This window comes from Herpailurus yagouaroundi, unplaced genomic scaffold, assembly GCF_014898765.1.
Source record: "Herpailurus yagouaroundi ecotype Mexico unplaced genomic scaffold, PumYag 193, whole genome shotgun sequence".
Taxonomy (NCBI): Eukaryota; Metazoa; Chordata; class Mammalia; order Carnivora; family Felidae; genus Herpailurus; species Herpailurus yagouaroundi.
Genome location: NW_024412424.1, coordinates 782273 through 798826, shown reverse-complemented (window position 1 = coordinate 798826; position 16554 = coordinate 782273). Strand labels below are relative to the sequence as shown.

The window sequence follows — 16554 nt, the reverse complement described above, 5'->3', positions numbered from 1 at the left end:
ATCTTTTTGCCTCAGGTCCTTTGGACATGCTGCTCCTTTGGCCTGGTGTACCCTTTCCTCTCACTCTGCCCCTGGAACAAATGTCGCAGCTGAAATGTCACTTTATCCACGAACCCTCCCCCCTATGCCCACCTGTACCCTCCCTACTCTCTGTGGATTGGTTTTTGGGCTCCTACAGCCAACCGCCTTCCTTCCCTCAAACTCCTCACCCTCTCGTCTACATTCAGTTATCCATCATCCACCCTCGCCCTTCTACTGTAATGTTCACAGGAGCAGGTATGTCAGTCATGGTGGGCTCCCTGGCGAAGGGCTCAGGCATTGCATACACAGCTGTTGGACACATGCTGGCTGGGGCTGGACTTCCTCTGAGCTGGAGATAAGAGTTACCTCGTGCACAGTCTTTGGGTACCGAGGCCGGACATGCTTATCAAACTAAGCAGCTGGTGTGCGGGCGTTCCAACTTTACCCAGTTATCAAAGAGCAGATCAAGCATGAGGCTTCCTCCCCCCTGCACCGTGAGGGGATGAGGGGGGACTTCTTAAGCAAGACGATGACCAAGGATTTGAAGACTTCTTCAGCTTGACTTAACTGGGCAATCCGCAGTGGGAGTTTTGTCCTATAAACACTCACGGTGTCCCTGGTTTGTGCTACAGATGGAAAGTGACTGGACCCGAGCTCCACCTCTAAGAGCAACTGGACAGGAGGGGGAGACAAGCGAGCGCTGAGGTCATTCAAATCTGGGAGATAAATGCCGTGAGGATACAACCGACTCCCAGGATGCCACAGCCCCCAGACCTCCCTGAGAGCCATCCAGGTACAAAGAGCCAGGAAGGAAAGCCACTGACAGTGAACTCACCACCAACACTAGAGGGCGCCGTCCTGTACTTGTGTCTGGGCTCAGGTGGAAGACACAGGGGCGCGGCGCGGTGGAGGGAAGCAGGTGCAGGGCTCTACTCTTGGGGACAGGCTGGGTCTGAGCCACCTCTCCGTCTGCAGCTGTGAGCAAAGGCTCTGGCACCAGCAAGGGCTGATGGTCGTCTGGGGGACAGAGCCACTTGAACAATGCTCCTCGGTCACCCCTGGTCAGACCCGGTGGCGAGACCCAGAAATGCACGGGCCTGTCTGGGAGAACAGCTGAGCAGAGCTGCAAGGCTGTGGCTCAAAGCGACTTTGGTTATTGGCCGTTTATCTCCGGTGGCCACACACTCACTGCCGGGCACACAGCAGGTGCGCAGGAAATACCTGTGAGACAAACGAAAGCAGGGTGCCCATCGTTCAAGAAAACATTTGAAATGGGCGCTGAGCGGGGAGAGGAGCTCGTGTCGACCAAGCACCTAGTGGGTGCCAAGCTCTGCACACATGGTGTCTGTTTTCCTCATTCAGCCCCATTTCACAGAAGAGCAGGTGAGGCCCAGAGAGGCCAAACCACTTGTCCGGGGCCACAGCGCCCTCTCCAGGCAGGGCTGCAAGCTGCAGCTGAACTGAGACCTTGGTCTCCACTCCTCCTGGGGCTTGGTATTGACTCCCGTGTGCGATGTTAGCCTGGTATCCTGACCTCTCTGGCCATCCAGAAGCAGCAATAAAAGAGATTTCTCCTTCGTCCTGAGCTCACTTCTTGGTTGACCGTGTGTTTCTCTGATGCCTTTCCCGATTTGAGTTGTGCCAGAAAATCCCCCAGATTCCCCCCACATTCTGGCTCTTCTGCTGTCCCAGTGGGATAGAGCTTAGAGGAGAGTGTTGGCTGGACCTCAGTCCAGGCTGGCACCTCCTTCCAGCCCACTCTCTCCTCCTGGGCCCTAGAGGGGCGGTCCTGCGGTGCCTCCAAGTCCCTTCACATTTTGGCTCCAGTCTGACTCCCCAGCCTCCTCTGAGCCCATTCTGGACACTTCTCCATGCCTTGGCTCTGCTGGTTCCTCTGCCTGTCGTTCCGTCCCTGGCACCGTGTGCGGGAGACTTTTCATCCTTCAGAGTTCAGCTCAGATGGCACGTCCCTCCTTTGCCGCCTGCACTGTGGGGTCTCACAGCACTCACTGCATGCCTTCCTTCACTGTTTTCTTTAATGCATTTTTATTGAACATTTACTATGTGCAGGAATCATTTTTGATGTTGGGAACACAGCATGGAACCAGTGAGGCACTGTTCCTGCCCTCATGATGCCACAGTGTCACGGGAGACAGCGACCCGTAACCAGGTAAGGACAACACTGTATGATAGGGGATCTCCGGGGAAGCGAGGAATCAGAGAGGCACCAGACCCAGCCAGGGATGGAGTAATCACGAAAGGCTTCCTGGAGGAGGTGGCAGGTGATCTGAGACCAGTTAGTTGAGGCAGATGGGAGGGAGGCATGAGGGATGTGGTGGGACCTGGGGTGAGAGTCTGGTACATTCAAGAAATTGAAAATGCTCCCATCCCATTTTAGCTTAGAGATGCAAAGTGGGTGTTGGAAGAGAGAGAGGGGGCTGAGAGGAAACTGGAGGGACTAACAAGGAGCAGACTTTTGGCTGCAGGGAGGCATCGGGGACTAGGGAGCCATGGATGGTTCTAAGCAAGGGGAAGGATGGAATCTGGTTTGTTTAGCAGGATCCCTCTGGTGTTGTGTGGGAAGCAGGTGCAGAGGTCAGAGCCAAAGCAGAGAACAGAGGCAGGGGGGATGCTGTAGTGGGTTTAAATAGTGTCACTCAGAAATGTGTGTTCTTGGCACCTGGGTGGCTCAGTCGGTTAAGCGTCTGACTCTTGGTTTCCACTCAGGTCATGTCTCCCGGTCATGAGATAAAGTCGGGTTCTGCGCTGACAGCATGGGGCCTGCTTGGGGCTCTCTATTTCTCCCTCTCTCTCTGCCCCTCCCCTGTTTACATGCGCACTCTCTCTCTCTCTCTGTCTCAAAATAAAGAAATAAACTTTTTTAATAAAACAGGAAAAACCCAACTACAGTATTGAAAAAAAAGAAGAAGAAATGCGTGTCTGCTTGGGACCTCAGAATTGTGACTTTGTTTGGAAATAGGGTCTTTACAGACGTAAATAGATAACGATCTCGAGATGAAATCCTGGGTGGTGGTCCCCAAAATGGCTGGTGTCTAATGACTGGTGTCCTTACAAGGAGAGGAGAAGATATATAGACGTGAGAAGTTCATGGGAAGACACAGGCAGAGATCAGAGTGACACAGTCAAGGTGCTGGTGACCACCAGAACCCAGGAGAGAGGCGTAGGCCTGACCCTCCCTCAGAGCCTCCAGAAGGGGGTCCCCCTACCCAAGCCTGGCCTCCAGAACTGTGAGGCAGCACACCGCTGTTGTTTTGAGCCACCCAGTTTGTGGCCATTTGTCTCCTCGGCCCCAGGAAACGAATACACGGGCTGGTGCCGTGTTCCAGGTTACACGTGCCCGCCCCAGGTGGGCGTGTCGGAAGTGACAACACGGATCCAGGAGGAGAGTGGAGGCTGAGCTGCGTTGCGGCCCGAGAGCGAGGCCAGCCCGGCTGCGGGTGGCTGGGGCGGCCTGGCACCGTCTCCTCCCTCCTCAGTCCTTCAGCCTGGGGCAGCCTGGGCCCAGAGCAAGGCCATGCTGTGGAGAGCCCATCTCTGGCCCGGTGCCTCTGCCTCTGCAGAGGCCGGACGTCAGCCCCTCCTCTGGACCATTGCCAGTGTCTGGGATGCGGGGCTTCCTCACCAAAGTGGGCACCAGCCTGCTCTTGGAGGCATCCTCTCTGGGAGGCCCCGGGGTGCCTGTTGGTGGGGTGTGGATGGAGCTCGGGCACTGGGAATGGAGTGTCCACACTCCACACTCCCTGAGAGGGAAGGGGAGGGGCATCACCTCCTTTTGTGTTCCCTGCCCTGTCCCCTTAGAAGTCCTCTTCGTACCTCCTTGTCCCCACCTAACCCTCCTCTGCGGGGTTTCAGAACAGCCCAGCTCCCAACTGGGCACAGAGGGCCTCAGGGAAGGTTTGGAGGCCACATGTACCCCTGTGGGCTAATCTCAGGGAAGTCTCTAGCTGTCTCCCTGAGGCCCCCTCCTGACTCTGGGGCCCTGAGGGTGCCCCCCCCCCCCCCCCCCCCCCCCGCCCCCAGCACAGGTCTCCTCTGGGATGCCTTTGGAGAAGAGCTTGAAAATTGCAGGAGCAGCCTCCCGCCCTGCCTACCCCACTTTGGGGCTCCTGGTGTTGAGCATCAGTGGGGAGACCCAGGGCTCCCGCTGCTACCCCCTCAGAGCGCTCCTGCAGCCGCCAACGGAGGGTGTGCCCTGGGTGTCTCCCCGGAGGAGGTGATGCAAGCCCGGGTTGTGGGGAAGGAAGGACTGTGGGTAATCAGAGTGTTGGGGTGGATCTTGGGACCCAGATCCCAGCCGAACGAAGTCCGAGGCAAACAGGATCTGAGTGGAGGCCTCTGATTCCCGAATTGTTGACCCAGGCTGGCCGCGTACGCACAGTGCACGCACATCTGATGCGCATCCTGGCTGTGGCGGTAGATCTTAGGGTGAAGGTTGTCAGGGACACGGGCGTCAGTCACCGTCTTCCGGCTTCTACTGTGAGAGCGTCTGTCTGTGTGTGCCTGCAGGCTTGCCTATAGCCGCGACTCTGCCGGTGCGTGAGTCCTTCCCCAGGCGGGGTCTCTGATCTGTGTAACTGCCCGGGGTCTGATCGCAGCAGGTACATGTGGGCCCCCTGTGTGCATATCTGGTGTGAGAGCTCACAGCAGCTGTGCGGGTTGGGAGGGGACGGGAGGTGGAGTACAGGTACATGGAGATGGGGGGACACACCCACCCACGTGTAGGTGTTGGTGAGACACAGGGGGCACCGGGGTCCCCGTCCGTAGGAACGGGAGGGCCTCCCCTTCTGCTCTCACACACACCTGGGCAGAGGCTCAGGGTCTTCTGCCAGAAGGAACAGGAAAGCATAAGGGGGGGTGGTGGGTTCTTCCTCCCTCTGCTCCTGACTGGCCCTGGGCACTCAGACCCTCCCTCTCCCTCTCTGGGGACAGTCTGGGCTGTGAACCAGGGGAGCAACAGAGCAGAAGTAGAAGGGGGCCAAGGAAGGCCCACTTTGCTTTCTTTTATTATTATTATTATTATTATTATTATTATTATTATTTTAGAGAGAGAGAGTGCATGCACAAGTAGGGGAGAGGGGCAGAGGGAGGGAGAATCTTTTTTTCAATGTTTATTTATTTATTTTGCTGGGGGGGGCAGAGAGAGAGGGAGAGGGTCCCAAGCAGGCTCCACACTCAACGCAGAGCTTGACCCAGGACTCCATCCCACAACCCTGGGTTCACGACCTGAGCCAAAATCAGGAGTCTGACGCTCAACCAGCTGAGCCACCGGGCACCCCAGTCCCATTTTGCTTTCTAAAACAATGGGGCAAAAATCACATAATATAGAGTTAGCAATTATAAAGGTGGCTTTTTTTTAAGCTTATTTATTTATTTTGAGAGAGACAGAGACAGCACAAGCGGGGGAGGGGCAGGAGAGAGGCTGGGAGAGAGAGAATCCCAAGCAGGCTCTGTGCCCTCAGTGTGGAGCCCAGTGTGGGGCTCGAGCTCACGAACCGCAAGATCATCACCTGAGCCGAAATCTAGAGTCTGATGCTCAACTGACTGAGCCACCCAGGTGCCTCCATCCTTGCCATTTAAACTTTCACAATGTCATGACATGCGCACCTCTATTTGGTTCCATACATGTCACAAGCACAAAGGGAGATCTACAAGCCATTAACAGTCACCCTCCGCTTATCCTGCTCCCATCCCCCCCGCACCGCAACCACTGGTCTGCTTTCCGTCTTGATGCATTTATCTCCTTTGGATATTTCTCATAAACGAAATCCTACCACGTGCCGTCTTTGTGGCTAGCCTCTTTCGCTCAGCATAATGTCTTTGAGGTTCAACCGCGTCGTAGCATGGGCCACGTGTTGTGCTTTTGGTATCCTGTTACATGGGCATGCCACTTTTCATTTATCCACTCATCTGTTGATCCATCCTGCGATTAAAAAAAAAAAATGTTGGGGTGCCTGGGTGGCGCAGTCGGTTAAGCGTCCGACTTCAGCCAGGTCACGATCTCGCGGTCCGTGAGTTCGAGCCCCGCGTCGGGCTCTGGGCTGATGGCTCAGAGCCTGGAGCCTGTTTCCGATTCTGTGTCTCCCTCTGTCTCTGCCCCTCCCCCGTTCATGCTCTGTCTCTCTCTGTCCCAAAAATAAATAAAAACGTTGAAAAAATTTTTAAATAAAAAAAAATGTTGCGTTTTTGCATCAAGCCTGTTGGTGGCAGAAAGGAAAGCAGAGAGACAGAGAGGGGACACCAGATGGAGCAGGTGTTTGGAAGGAAAGCTACCTTTACGGGGAGCTGGGCCAGATGTGAGTCTGTTGTCACTTGGGGAAGGATGTGGGAGAACCTGCAGCTGGGAGCCTTGCTTGCTCCAGGGAGCAGGAGGTTGGGGATAGTGGTGTGGCTAGGACTCAAGGAGGGGCGGGTATTCAGAGAATGGCATCGTGAAATGATCAGCGATACAGCAGGGGTCAGAGAATGCGACTCTGGTGATGCCAGTCAGGCCATGTCCCTGTGAGGGACTCATGCAAGTCAGGCCGCACAACAACCACAGCAGCTAAGAACCGAATGTGCATCCCTTCACCTACGTGCCATGGCAGCCGTGTGGAATAAACATTATTATTCCATGTTCCAGGTGAGCTAGTAAGGGATTCTGCTGAGATTTAACCAGAGCCTACGTCCTCTCCATGATACGCAGGAGATGAGACTTCCAGCTGAGCTGGCTGTTAGGGAGTAGCTGGCTCTTAAAATCAGGAAGGATTTGGAGTCACAAGTTGGGGAGAACATGGAGTGACCTTCATGCTCAAAGACAGAAAATCCTGGTGGTTGTGCATGGGGTCAATAATGGTAATAGCAGTAGTCATAATAATTATCAGTATTATTTTTTACTGAGTTCTTACCACGCACCAGGACCAGCGCTAAGCACTTGAGGCCCAGGATCTTCCGTGAACCCCGTGCAGCTCAGAGGAGGCGCTGACCGTCCTCACGAGCAGCCTGTGGCCGAGGGACCGGCCATGGCCTGTGGGGTGAGGGGGTACCTCCTCGGGCAAGTCCTCCCAGGCTGGGCTCAGCACACACCCATAGCTCCCGCCCACCTGGCCACCCTCGCTCTCTCCCCACCCAGGGATGGCTGCCACGCTGGGCCAAAACCACAGCTCCATGTCCGAATTCATCCTTGTGGGCTTCTCCACCTTCCCAAGGCATCTCCTGCCCGCCTTCTTCCTGCTGTTCCTGCTCATGTACCTGTTCACGCTGCTTGGGAACCTGCTCATCATGGCCACAGTCTGGAGCGAGCGCAGCCTGCACACGCCCATGTACCTCTTCCTGTGCGCCCTGTCCACCTCCGAGATCCTCTACACCTTGGCCATCACCCCGCGCCTGCTGGCCGACCTGCTCTCCACCCGCCGCACCATCGCCTGGGTGGCCTGTGCCAGCCAGATGTTTTTCTCCTTCACGTTCGGCTTCACCCACTCCTTCCTGCTCACCGTCATGGGCTACGACCGCTACGTGGCCATCTGCCACCCCCTGCGCTACAATGTGCTCGTGAGCCCCCGCGGCTGCGCCTGCCTGGCGGCCTGGTCCTGGGTAGGTGGCTCGGTCATGGGGCTGGTGGTGACCATGGCCGTTTTCCACCTCACCTTCTGTGGACCCAATGAGATCCACCATTTTTTCTGCCACATGCCTCCTGTGGTGAAGCTGGCCTGTGGAACTGATGTACCAACCGTGGCCCTGGGTGTGGGGCTGGTGTGCATCATGGCCCTGCTGGGCTGCTGTCTCCTCATCCTCCTCTCCTATGCCTTCATCGTGGCCGCCATCTTGAGGATCCCCTCAGCTGAGGGCCGACACAAGGCCTTCTCCACCTGTGCGTCCCACCTCACTGTGGTCATTGTGCACTACGGCTTTGCCTCTGTCGTCTACCTCAAGCCCAAGGGTCTCCAGTCTCTGGAAGGAGACACCCTGATGGGCATCACCTACACGGTCCTCACCCCCTTCCTCAGCCCCATCATCTTCAGTCTCAGGAACAAGGAACTGAAGACTGCCATGACCAAGACCTTGCTCAGAAAACTCCATCCCTCCAGCATCTAAGTGGCCAGTGTGGAGGCAGTTTTTGAAGAAGGGGAAGGATGACCATACGCTCATCTGTACAGTGGGCTTAATAATGCCTACCTAGTAAGAATGGTATAGATTTGTGTGATGACCCCCATGGCATAGCAGGTACTAATAACTGTGAACTTTTCCGCTTCTTCCTCCCTTGGTTTGTGTCTTGGATATTAATTTTATTTTATAATTAAACAGCATTACTGAGATATAGTCCATGTGCCGTATAATTCATCTATTTAAAGTACTCGATTCAGTTGGTTTTAGTATATTCGCAGTTATGCGATCCTCACCATGATCAATTAGAAACATTTTTTTTTGTCACCCAAAAGAGAAACTCATTCCCGTTCAGTCACTCCCCATTTCCTTCCCAACCCCCTTAACCTACCCAGCCCTAGGAAACCACTTTTTTTTCAAAAAAATATGTATTTTTTAAATTTTTAATTGCAGTAGAGTTGCCACACAGTGTTACCTTGGTTTCAATTATGCAACATATGCTCAGCCAACTGTATACATCTGTCATCACACAATGCTGTTACCACACCATTGACACATTCCCTATGTTGTACCTTTCATCCCCGGGACTCACTCATCTACTTTGCCTGTTCTGGACATTTCCTTCAAATGGAAGTATATGTTAGGGGATGTTTTTGACTGAGTTCTTTCACTTGGCATAATGTCAAGTTTCTTCCATGTTGCAGAACGTATCAGAACCTCATTCCTTTTTATAAAAAAAATTTTTAATGTTTATTTTTGAGAGAGACAGACAGACAGAGTACGAGTTGGGGAGGGGCAGAGAGAGAGGGAGACACAGAATCTGAAGCAGGCTCTGGGCTCTGAGCTGTCAGCACAGAACTCCATACAGGGCTTGAACTCACTAACCGTGAGATTGTGACCTGAGCCGAAGTCATATGCTTACTGACTGAGCCACCCAGGAGCCCCATCTTTTTTTTATATATTTATTTATTTTTTTGACAGAGAAAGATAGAGACAGAGAGACAGAGAGAGAGAGAGAGAAAGACAGAGGGCGAGTGGGGGAGGGGCAGAGAGGGAGGGAGACACAGAATCTGAAGGAGGCTCCCAGGCTCTGAGCCATCAGCACAGAGCCCAACGCGGGGCTCGAAGTCATGGACTTGGAGATCATGACCTGAGCTGAAGTCGGACCCTTAACCAACTGAGACACCCAGGCGCCCCAGAACCTCATTCCTCTTTATTGCCAGACACTATTTCATTGTGTGGACATACTGGACTTCATGTGTCTGTTCTTCGCTTGGTGAACATCTCAGGGTTTCTCTTTTTGCTATTTTGAATATTGCCACTATGAATGTTTGTGTACAAGGTTTTTGCTTGAATATATAGTTTCGTACTATTGCGTATATACCAAGGAGTGGGTTTTCTGGATGCAATGGTACCTCTATGTTTAATTATGAAGAATGTTCCAGACTGTTTTCCAAAGTGGCTGCACCATTCTGTATCCTCACCAGCAGTGCAGAAGGGTTCAAACGTCTCCACATCTTTGCCAGCAGTGGTTATTATCTGTCCTGTTCATCGTAGCTATCTCCGTGCTGTGAAGTTTATCTCTTGGTGGTTCTGACTTGCATTTCCCTAATGAGTAATCACGTTGTGCATCTCATCACATGCTTGGTGCCCATTTCTGTGTGTTCTTGGAGAAATGCCCTTGATACTTCACCCAGTTTTAAAATCGGGTTGTTTGTCTCTTTGTTAAGTTGTGGCTAATTGTTTAGAGTTTCTGGTTACAAGGCCCTTAGCAGATCTGTGAGTTTCAAATATTGTCTCGCATTCTGACTTGTCTTTTCACGAACCTGTTGGTATTCTTTGCAGGACAGAAGATTTTTATTCTGATGGCATCCAATCTCTGCATTGTTTTCTTTTGTTGCTTACGCTTTTGGTGTCATGTCTATGAAACTATTGCTTAGTCCAAGGTCACGGAGATTCACAGCTATGTTGTCCTCTAAGAACATTATAATTTCAGTTCTTACATTTAAGTCGTTGGTCCACGTGGAGTTAATTTTTGAACATAGTGTGAAGTAGGGGTGAATGTTAGTTTTGGCTGGGTTCATCTCCTTGAAAATGACCATGTCTGTGAACTTTCATCGGTTCTCCATACCTGTGGTTATATAAAGATGTGGGGAAAGGGAAGTCACCCCACGCATATGTGTGGGATTGAATTAGCAAATAGTAGCATTATTTCTGGCTCTTGGGCTGCTGTCACTGATGCTGGTCTAGCAATGGTAACAGTTAGTCATAGTCACTATATGAATATATACTATGTGTTGAGCATTATGTTATATTCATTACTTTTGTATTTTTTTAATGTTTTTTTTTTGAGAGAGAGCATGTCCGTGAGTGGGAGAGGGGCAGAGAGGGCAGGGGGACAGAGGATCCAAAGTTGGCTCTGTGCTGACAACAGAGAGCTTTTTTCAGGGCTTGAACTCACAAAACCTTGAAACTCATGACCTGAGCCGAAAGTTGGACGCTTAACCGACTGAACCACCCTAATGCCCCTATATTGAGTACTTTTAAGATAGCATTTCTTTACTCCTAAAAACCTGAAAATGGGGGGGAGGGGAGGCAATTTGTGCCAACAAACAATGTCTTGTTATTTATAATTTCCTGCTGCCTTTGAAGTCATAGGAATAAACTTATTTCTGAATGGAGCACTAGGTGTGAAGATGCAGGGCAAGAGGGGGCAGGGGAGGGGAATGGAGGGGAGAGAGAGAGAGAGAGAGAGAGAGGTTTCTTTCTGTACATTAGCAGGGGGACAGAGAGAGGAAGCCAGGCAAGGCAAGGAAAGCAACGGTGGCTTCACCTGATGGGGCTGTGGGCTCCGCTGGGTGGGAAAACGACTGGGAGAGAGGAGAAGACCCTATTGTTGGTAGTGATGGTATCTTTGGGGAAAGGGACAGCCGATGGCTCAGAGCCTGGACGCGAACGTGGTGCAGAGAACACAGGTGTTAGGTTTTAGACAGTTTCCACGTGACATCGACTCTAAGGCTTCTTCCTTACCTGCCCACGAATGTGTGGCATTGTCATGACCTTGCTGAGCTGCACTGGTCTGCTGAGTGCACCTTGGTCAGATCTGACTTCCAAGTGGACCCAGGAGGAACCAGGCTTGCTGCCTTGGGAGTCTATTGTTCTTCCCCCTGGGTCACCCTGATGCGGAGGGGAGCAAACAAACGCGAGGGGGCATCACCAAGCGACAGGTAGAATTCCCTCTAATGAGCTGCCTGTTTGCTACAGGCAAGGAAACCAAGGAAGAGAGAGAATACGTAGATGGTATTTCCAACGTGCCACTGACACTCTCTCTGATCTACCCACTCTTACTCAGGGAGCTTCAAAAATCAGCACAGCAATACCTATCTCTCTGGTTCCCATTTCCTGAAATGAATCTTCTCTCACATTTTACTTTCTATCTGCATTTTGAACATTTTGTTTTCCTTTCACGCGGAGTACCCATTTCTCCCCAATTACCCAACTTTTGCTGGCGAAATGTCTAGTTGGCTTGGTAATTTGCCAAAGGTTAGCGGCATGTGATCTCGTTGACAGCTCACCCCCCCTTTATATTGATTCCGTTGGAATTTTCCAGTACAGTGGACTGGGAAACGCGTGAGGAGGAATTCAGACGTGGAACTGTGGTGTAGCCCCAGCATGGCGGCAGTCCCTCTGGAAAAGGAGGGAAGAAAGCTCAGTGAACATCACTCAGGGTCTCCACGGAGCCCAGCCTGGAAGTACTTCCTGGAGGGGCTCCCTCAACCCCCCAGGCCATGGCCAGTCCCTTGGCCACATGCTGTTCATGATAATGGTCTGTGCTTCACAGAGCTGCTTGGGGTTTTTTTTTTGTTTTGTTTTGTTTTGTTTTTTAATTTTTTTTTTTCAACGTTTATTTATTTTTGGGACAGAGAGAGACAGAGCATGAACGGGGGAGGGGCAGAGAGAGAGAGGGAGACACAGAATCGGAAACAGGCTCCAGGCTCTGAGCCATCAGCCCAGAGCCCGACGCGGGGCTCGAACTCACGGACCGCGAGATCGTGACCCGGCTGAAGTCGGACGCCTAACCGACTGCGCCACCCAGGCGCCCCTGCTTGGGGTTTATGTAAGGTCATCCCCCTCAAGTGCTTAGTAGACGGGTCCTGGTGCATAGTAAGAATTCAAAATAACAATAATTATTCTTATGACTACTATTTACAATCCAAGTGGAAGGAGCTCAGGGTCTCTGTGCAGCCACACCTGGGTTGAGTCCCACTTCAGAGCTTGTCAGTACCTGTAGTCATTTTTCTGAGTAGGAATGGAAAAATAAAGAAAAAACCCAAGTCTAGTCTGTTGTTAAAAAAAATTATGCTAGGATCTTTAAAAAGTTGAATTGGGGGGTGCCTGGGTGACTCACTCGGTTAAGCATCCGACTTCGGCTCAGGTCATGATCTCGCAGTCCATGAGTTCAAGCCCTGTGTTGGGCTTTGTGCTGACAGCTCAGAGTCTGGAGCCTGTTTCAGATTCTGTGTCTCCCTCTCTCTCTGCCCCTCCCCTGATCGTGCTCTATCTCTGTCTCTCGAAAATAAATAAATTTTTAAAAATTTTTAAATAAAAATATAATAAAATATTATAAATATATATATTTAATAAATAAGTATATTTATTTATATACAAATATATATTTGTATATAAATACATATTTATATGTAATATAATATAATATACTATAATATATAATAATATATAATATATAATATAATATATTATCTATATAAATATATAGATAAATATATATAAGATATTATAATAAAAAATAATAATTTTTTTTAAATAAAAAAAATTTTTTAAGTTGAATTGGAACAATCTGGTGCTGGTTGACATTCCATTTTTGAAAGGATATTGTAAATCTTACAATCACTGTGTCCTGTGTGCTACATCAACTCTGAGCTGTGTGCCAGCTTAGCAAGTATTGTGTGGTGGCTTTCCACTTTTTATACAAAACTCTACCATGTTATCCACATGAGTTAAATAAATTTGTGTAGTTTTTAAAACAGGGCTCCTAGGGGTGCCTGGGTGGCTCATTCAGTTAAGTGTCTGACTCTTGATTTTTGGCTCAGGTCATGACATCAGAGTTTGTGAATTTGAGCCCCACATCAGCTCTGTGCTGACAGTGTGGAGGCTGCTTGGGATTCTCTCTCTTTCCCTCTTTCTCTGCACCTCCCACCTTGCTCTCTCTCTCTCTCTTTGAAAATAAATAAATAAACTTAAAAAAAGAACAGTACTTCCCCCAAACTCCAAACCAATGTTGGGTTGGTTCCTTATTTCTTCCTATAATAAATATCTTCATATGAATCAATAATATAATGTAATATGATATTATATGTTATGTTGCATTACATTTTTAAAAATTATTATTGTACAATATATTATATAACATTATATAATATACATAACAAATAATGTATTATATATAATATCACGTTAATATATAATCATATATATTATAAAAATATATACTGTGTTTTTATTATATGATATATTAATGATTAAATATTATCATTGCATTTATAAAATTAAATTATATTACATTTTATATGTAACATAAGTAAATGCATTGCATATGAAAAATACTATAATTTATTAATATTAAAAGCATGTAATAATAATATACAATTATAAAATTTAATTATATTACATTTTATATGTAACATAAGTATATACATTATGTATGAAAAATACTATGATTTATTAATGTTAAAAGTGTGTAATAATATAAAAATAATAAAATAATAATAATATATAAAATACATAATAAATTATTTAATATATTATTACATCAAATATATTTTTATTTTTTATATTATCATGTCATGTAATTATGTTAATTATATTTATATATGGAAATATAATATGTATTATACAATATATGAAATATATACTATATTATATATTATGTTAATATATGCCATATTAATATAGTATATTACATATTGTGTTGACATTTGCCATATAATATTGTATATTATGTATATTATATACAATATCACAGTATAAAATATATATAGTTCAATATATATTGTATTTTATAAAATGGAACAACACAATTATAACATACTATAATCTATAATGTATTGTAATCGCACTAGAACATTAATTACTCACAAGATTGAGTTTTCCAGGCAGTTAACATATATTTATTAAGAACCTACTGTGTGCCAAGCATGGAGGAGCTGTGATGGTGTCCAGACAGAGTCCCTGCCCCCAGGAGCTTGCATCCTAGTGGGGAGGTTAACCGGGGAAAGGAGAACCGATGTGTGCTGTCCTGTATGGCAATCCTGCTAAGTACAAATAACTCATACAAGCTACCCTGCAGTGCACACACAAGGTCTCTGCACCACGTGCCAGTGCTAAGAGCATCAAGAGCCAAGGGTTTACCCCCCTCCCCCAGCAAACTTAGCAAAATCCCGCACACTCTGTGGAAATAAATGACCCTTGTACACAGGAACAGTCGTAGCCACACACAAAGCTGGGCTCCCCCTGCACCCGCCCGCCCCAGGCCCAGAGGTCTGTAAGCACTGGGCACAATGAGGTGTGTGAGCAGGCCTGTGTCCTTCGAGGGATCCGGGGAGGGAGGTGTCTCCTGCTTTCCCAGCTTCGAGGGCACCACGCATCCCCTGGCTCGTGGTTCCTGCCTCAGCTACTCCAATCCCTCCTTCCGGTGTCACATCCCCTACTGCTCCCTGTCTCTGGCCCCTCCTGCCCCCTTGTATAAGGACACTTGCAATTATAGCAGCCCATCTGGGTGATGAGGGCAATCCCCCTGTCTCAGGTCTTAACTGCATCTCATCTGCACACTCCCTCTTGCTGGGTAAGGGAACGCAGCCACAGGCTCTGGAGAAGCACATCTTAGGAATGGTGGGGGCATCCGTCAGTAACACCGATAATGAGCAAAATAACGAATGGAACCCCAAAACTGCCATAGCCGGTTTTGCCAAGCTCTTGTTGTCAGTGTTCATGAGACAAGTGTCTCATGAACTCCTCTGGAGTCCGTGTTTCCCTCTGGCTGTGTGAAAGGGGTGTGTGCCTAGGGCTGCACCTGCCCTCCTTCCCTGAAAGGGGTCTCTTCCTTCTAATGACAGCCTTCTCCTCCTAGTCATGACCTCACTTCTCTCTGCAGACACCTGAGAGGTGGGTTCCTGATCACCAACTGCACACACGTGTACATTGTGGCCTGGGACAAATTACCCATCAGATTTGCATTTTCTGCATTTCAAAAACATGAATAGGCATAGATGTGAGTCATATCTAAATGTGGAGAAAGAATAATTTGAGAGTCTGAAGAATGAATGCATCAGAAACCCTTCACACAACATTGGGCAAACAGCAGGCACTCATATGTGACAACCCTCCTTAGGTTTATTATTATGAAGCATCCTCTGCCTGCAGCTCAAATATCTGGCTACAGTTTAAGTAAGAATTTACACCAACAGAAGACCCCCTTGTGGATCCTCAGACATATGATTTCCCAAACCCCAGCATGGGAGTCAGACAGACCTAAAGTTGCATATAACCCCTTCCTTCACATGTTGTGTAACCTTCACCAACATTTCTCATCTGCCTAAAGGGGTACCCACACCCTTGACCTCTCTTTGTGCCATCTTGAGATAGCACTGTGCCCTCCAACACATCCCGCAGATAGATTCAAGTAAATATGGGAATGAGAAATCTATGTTTTATTGAAAGTAATTGGGGAAAAATGGAAAAGGATTTCCATAAGATGCCAGATAGCAACACCCTTTTGACATTCTGTGTGTTCTTATCCAAGCACTGAACCCTCTCCTCCCCTCTCTCCCTTCCTCCCTTCCTCTGTCTCTTCCTCTTTCCCTTCACTTCACATTCTGACACCCTTCACTCAACACAGATCAAAGTAGAAAATATCCCTTAGACTCTATCCCTTACAAAGGCAGAAGCAATTATACACAGTCAACCAGCTTCTTGGAGAGAAATAGTTTATTTACTTTTTGTACATTTTTATATTAAGGGGTATATAAAACACTGGAAGCAGTGTCTGAAAGAAAAGCCCCAATTCTGGTGGCATTTTTTATTATGCTTATTTTTGTTTATCCTTATGGTAGAGAAAGGAAAGTCTTCCCCTGATCCTCCATTCAAGAAAAACCATGGGCATCAGTGCCCAACACATCCATGTGAATCTCCCTCAAAACCATAGCTAGATAGCACTTTCTTAAACAGAATGGGATGGAGTTCATCACATGGGGTCTTAAACAAGAGATCATCATTGTTAGAACCTATGCAAGAGAGGCGCCAACAGCTTGGAAAAAGCAAATACGCAGCAGGTATCCAACACCTATTGACGCATCCAACGATACTTACGCAGTATTTTCTTACATTGAATCCCTACATCAGTCTTATGGAGATGGA

At 48.4% G+C, this 16554-nt stretch overlaps 1 protein-coding gene across 1 annotated transcript; it reads left to right on the top strand.

The window, feature by feature from the left end:
* The first annotated feature begins 7152 nt into the window (after positions 1-7152).
* Positions 7153-8219, top strand: LOC121011296 (olfactory receptor 10H2-like). The gene has a single exon (XM_040445568.1). It carries the CDS (start codon positions 7153-7155, stop codon positions 8110-8112), a length of 960 nt encoding a protein of 319 aa, XP_040301502.1. The 3' UTR covers positions 8113-8219.
* The last annotated feature ends 8335 nt before the right edge of the window (positions 8220-16554 follow it).

What these genes read in the sequence shown, in the direction of transcription:
- LOC121011296 (XM_040445568.1), top strand. Translation starts at nt 7,153, where the DNA reads ATGGCTGCCACGCTGGGCCAAAACCACAGCTCCATGTCCGAATTCATC.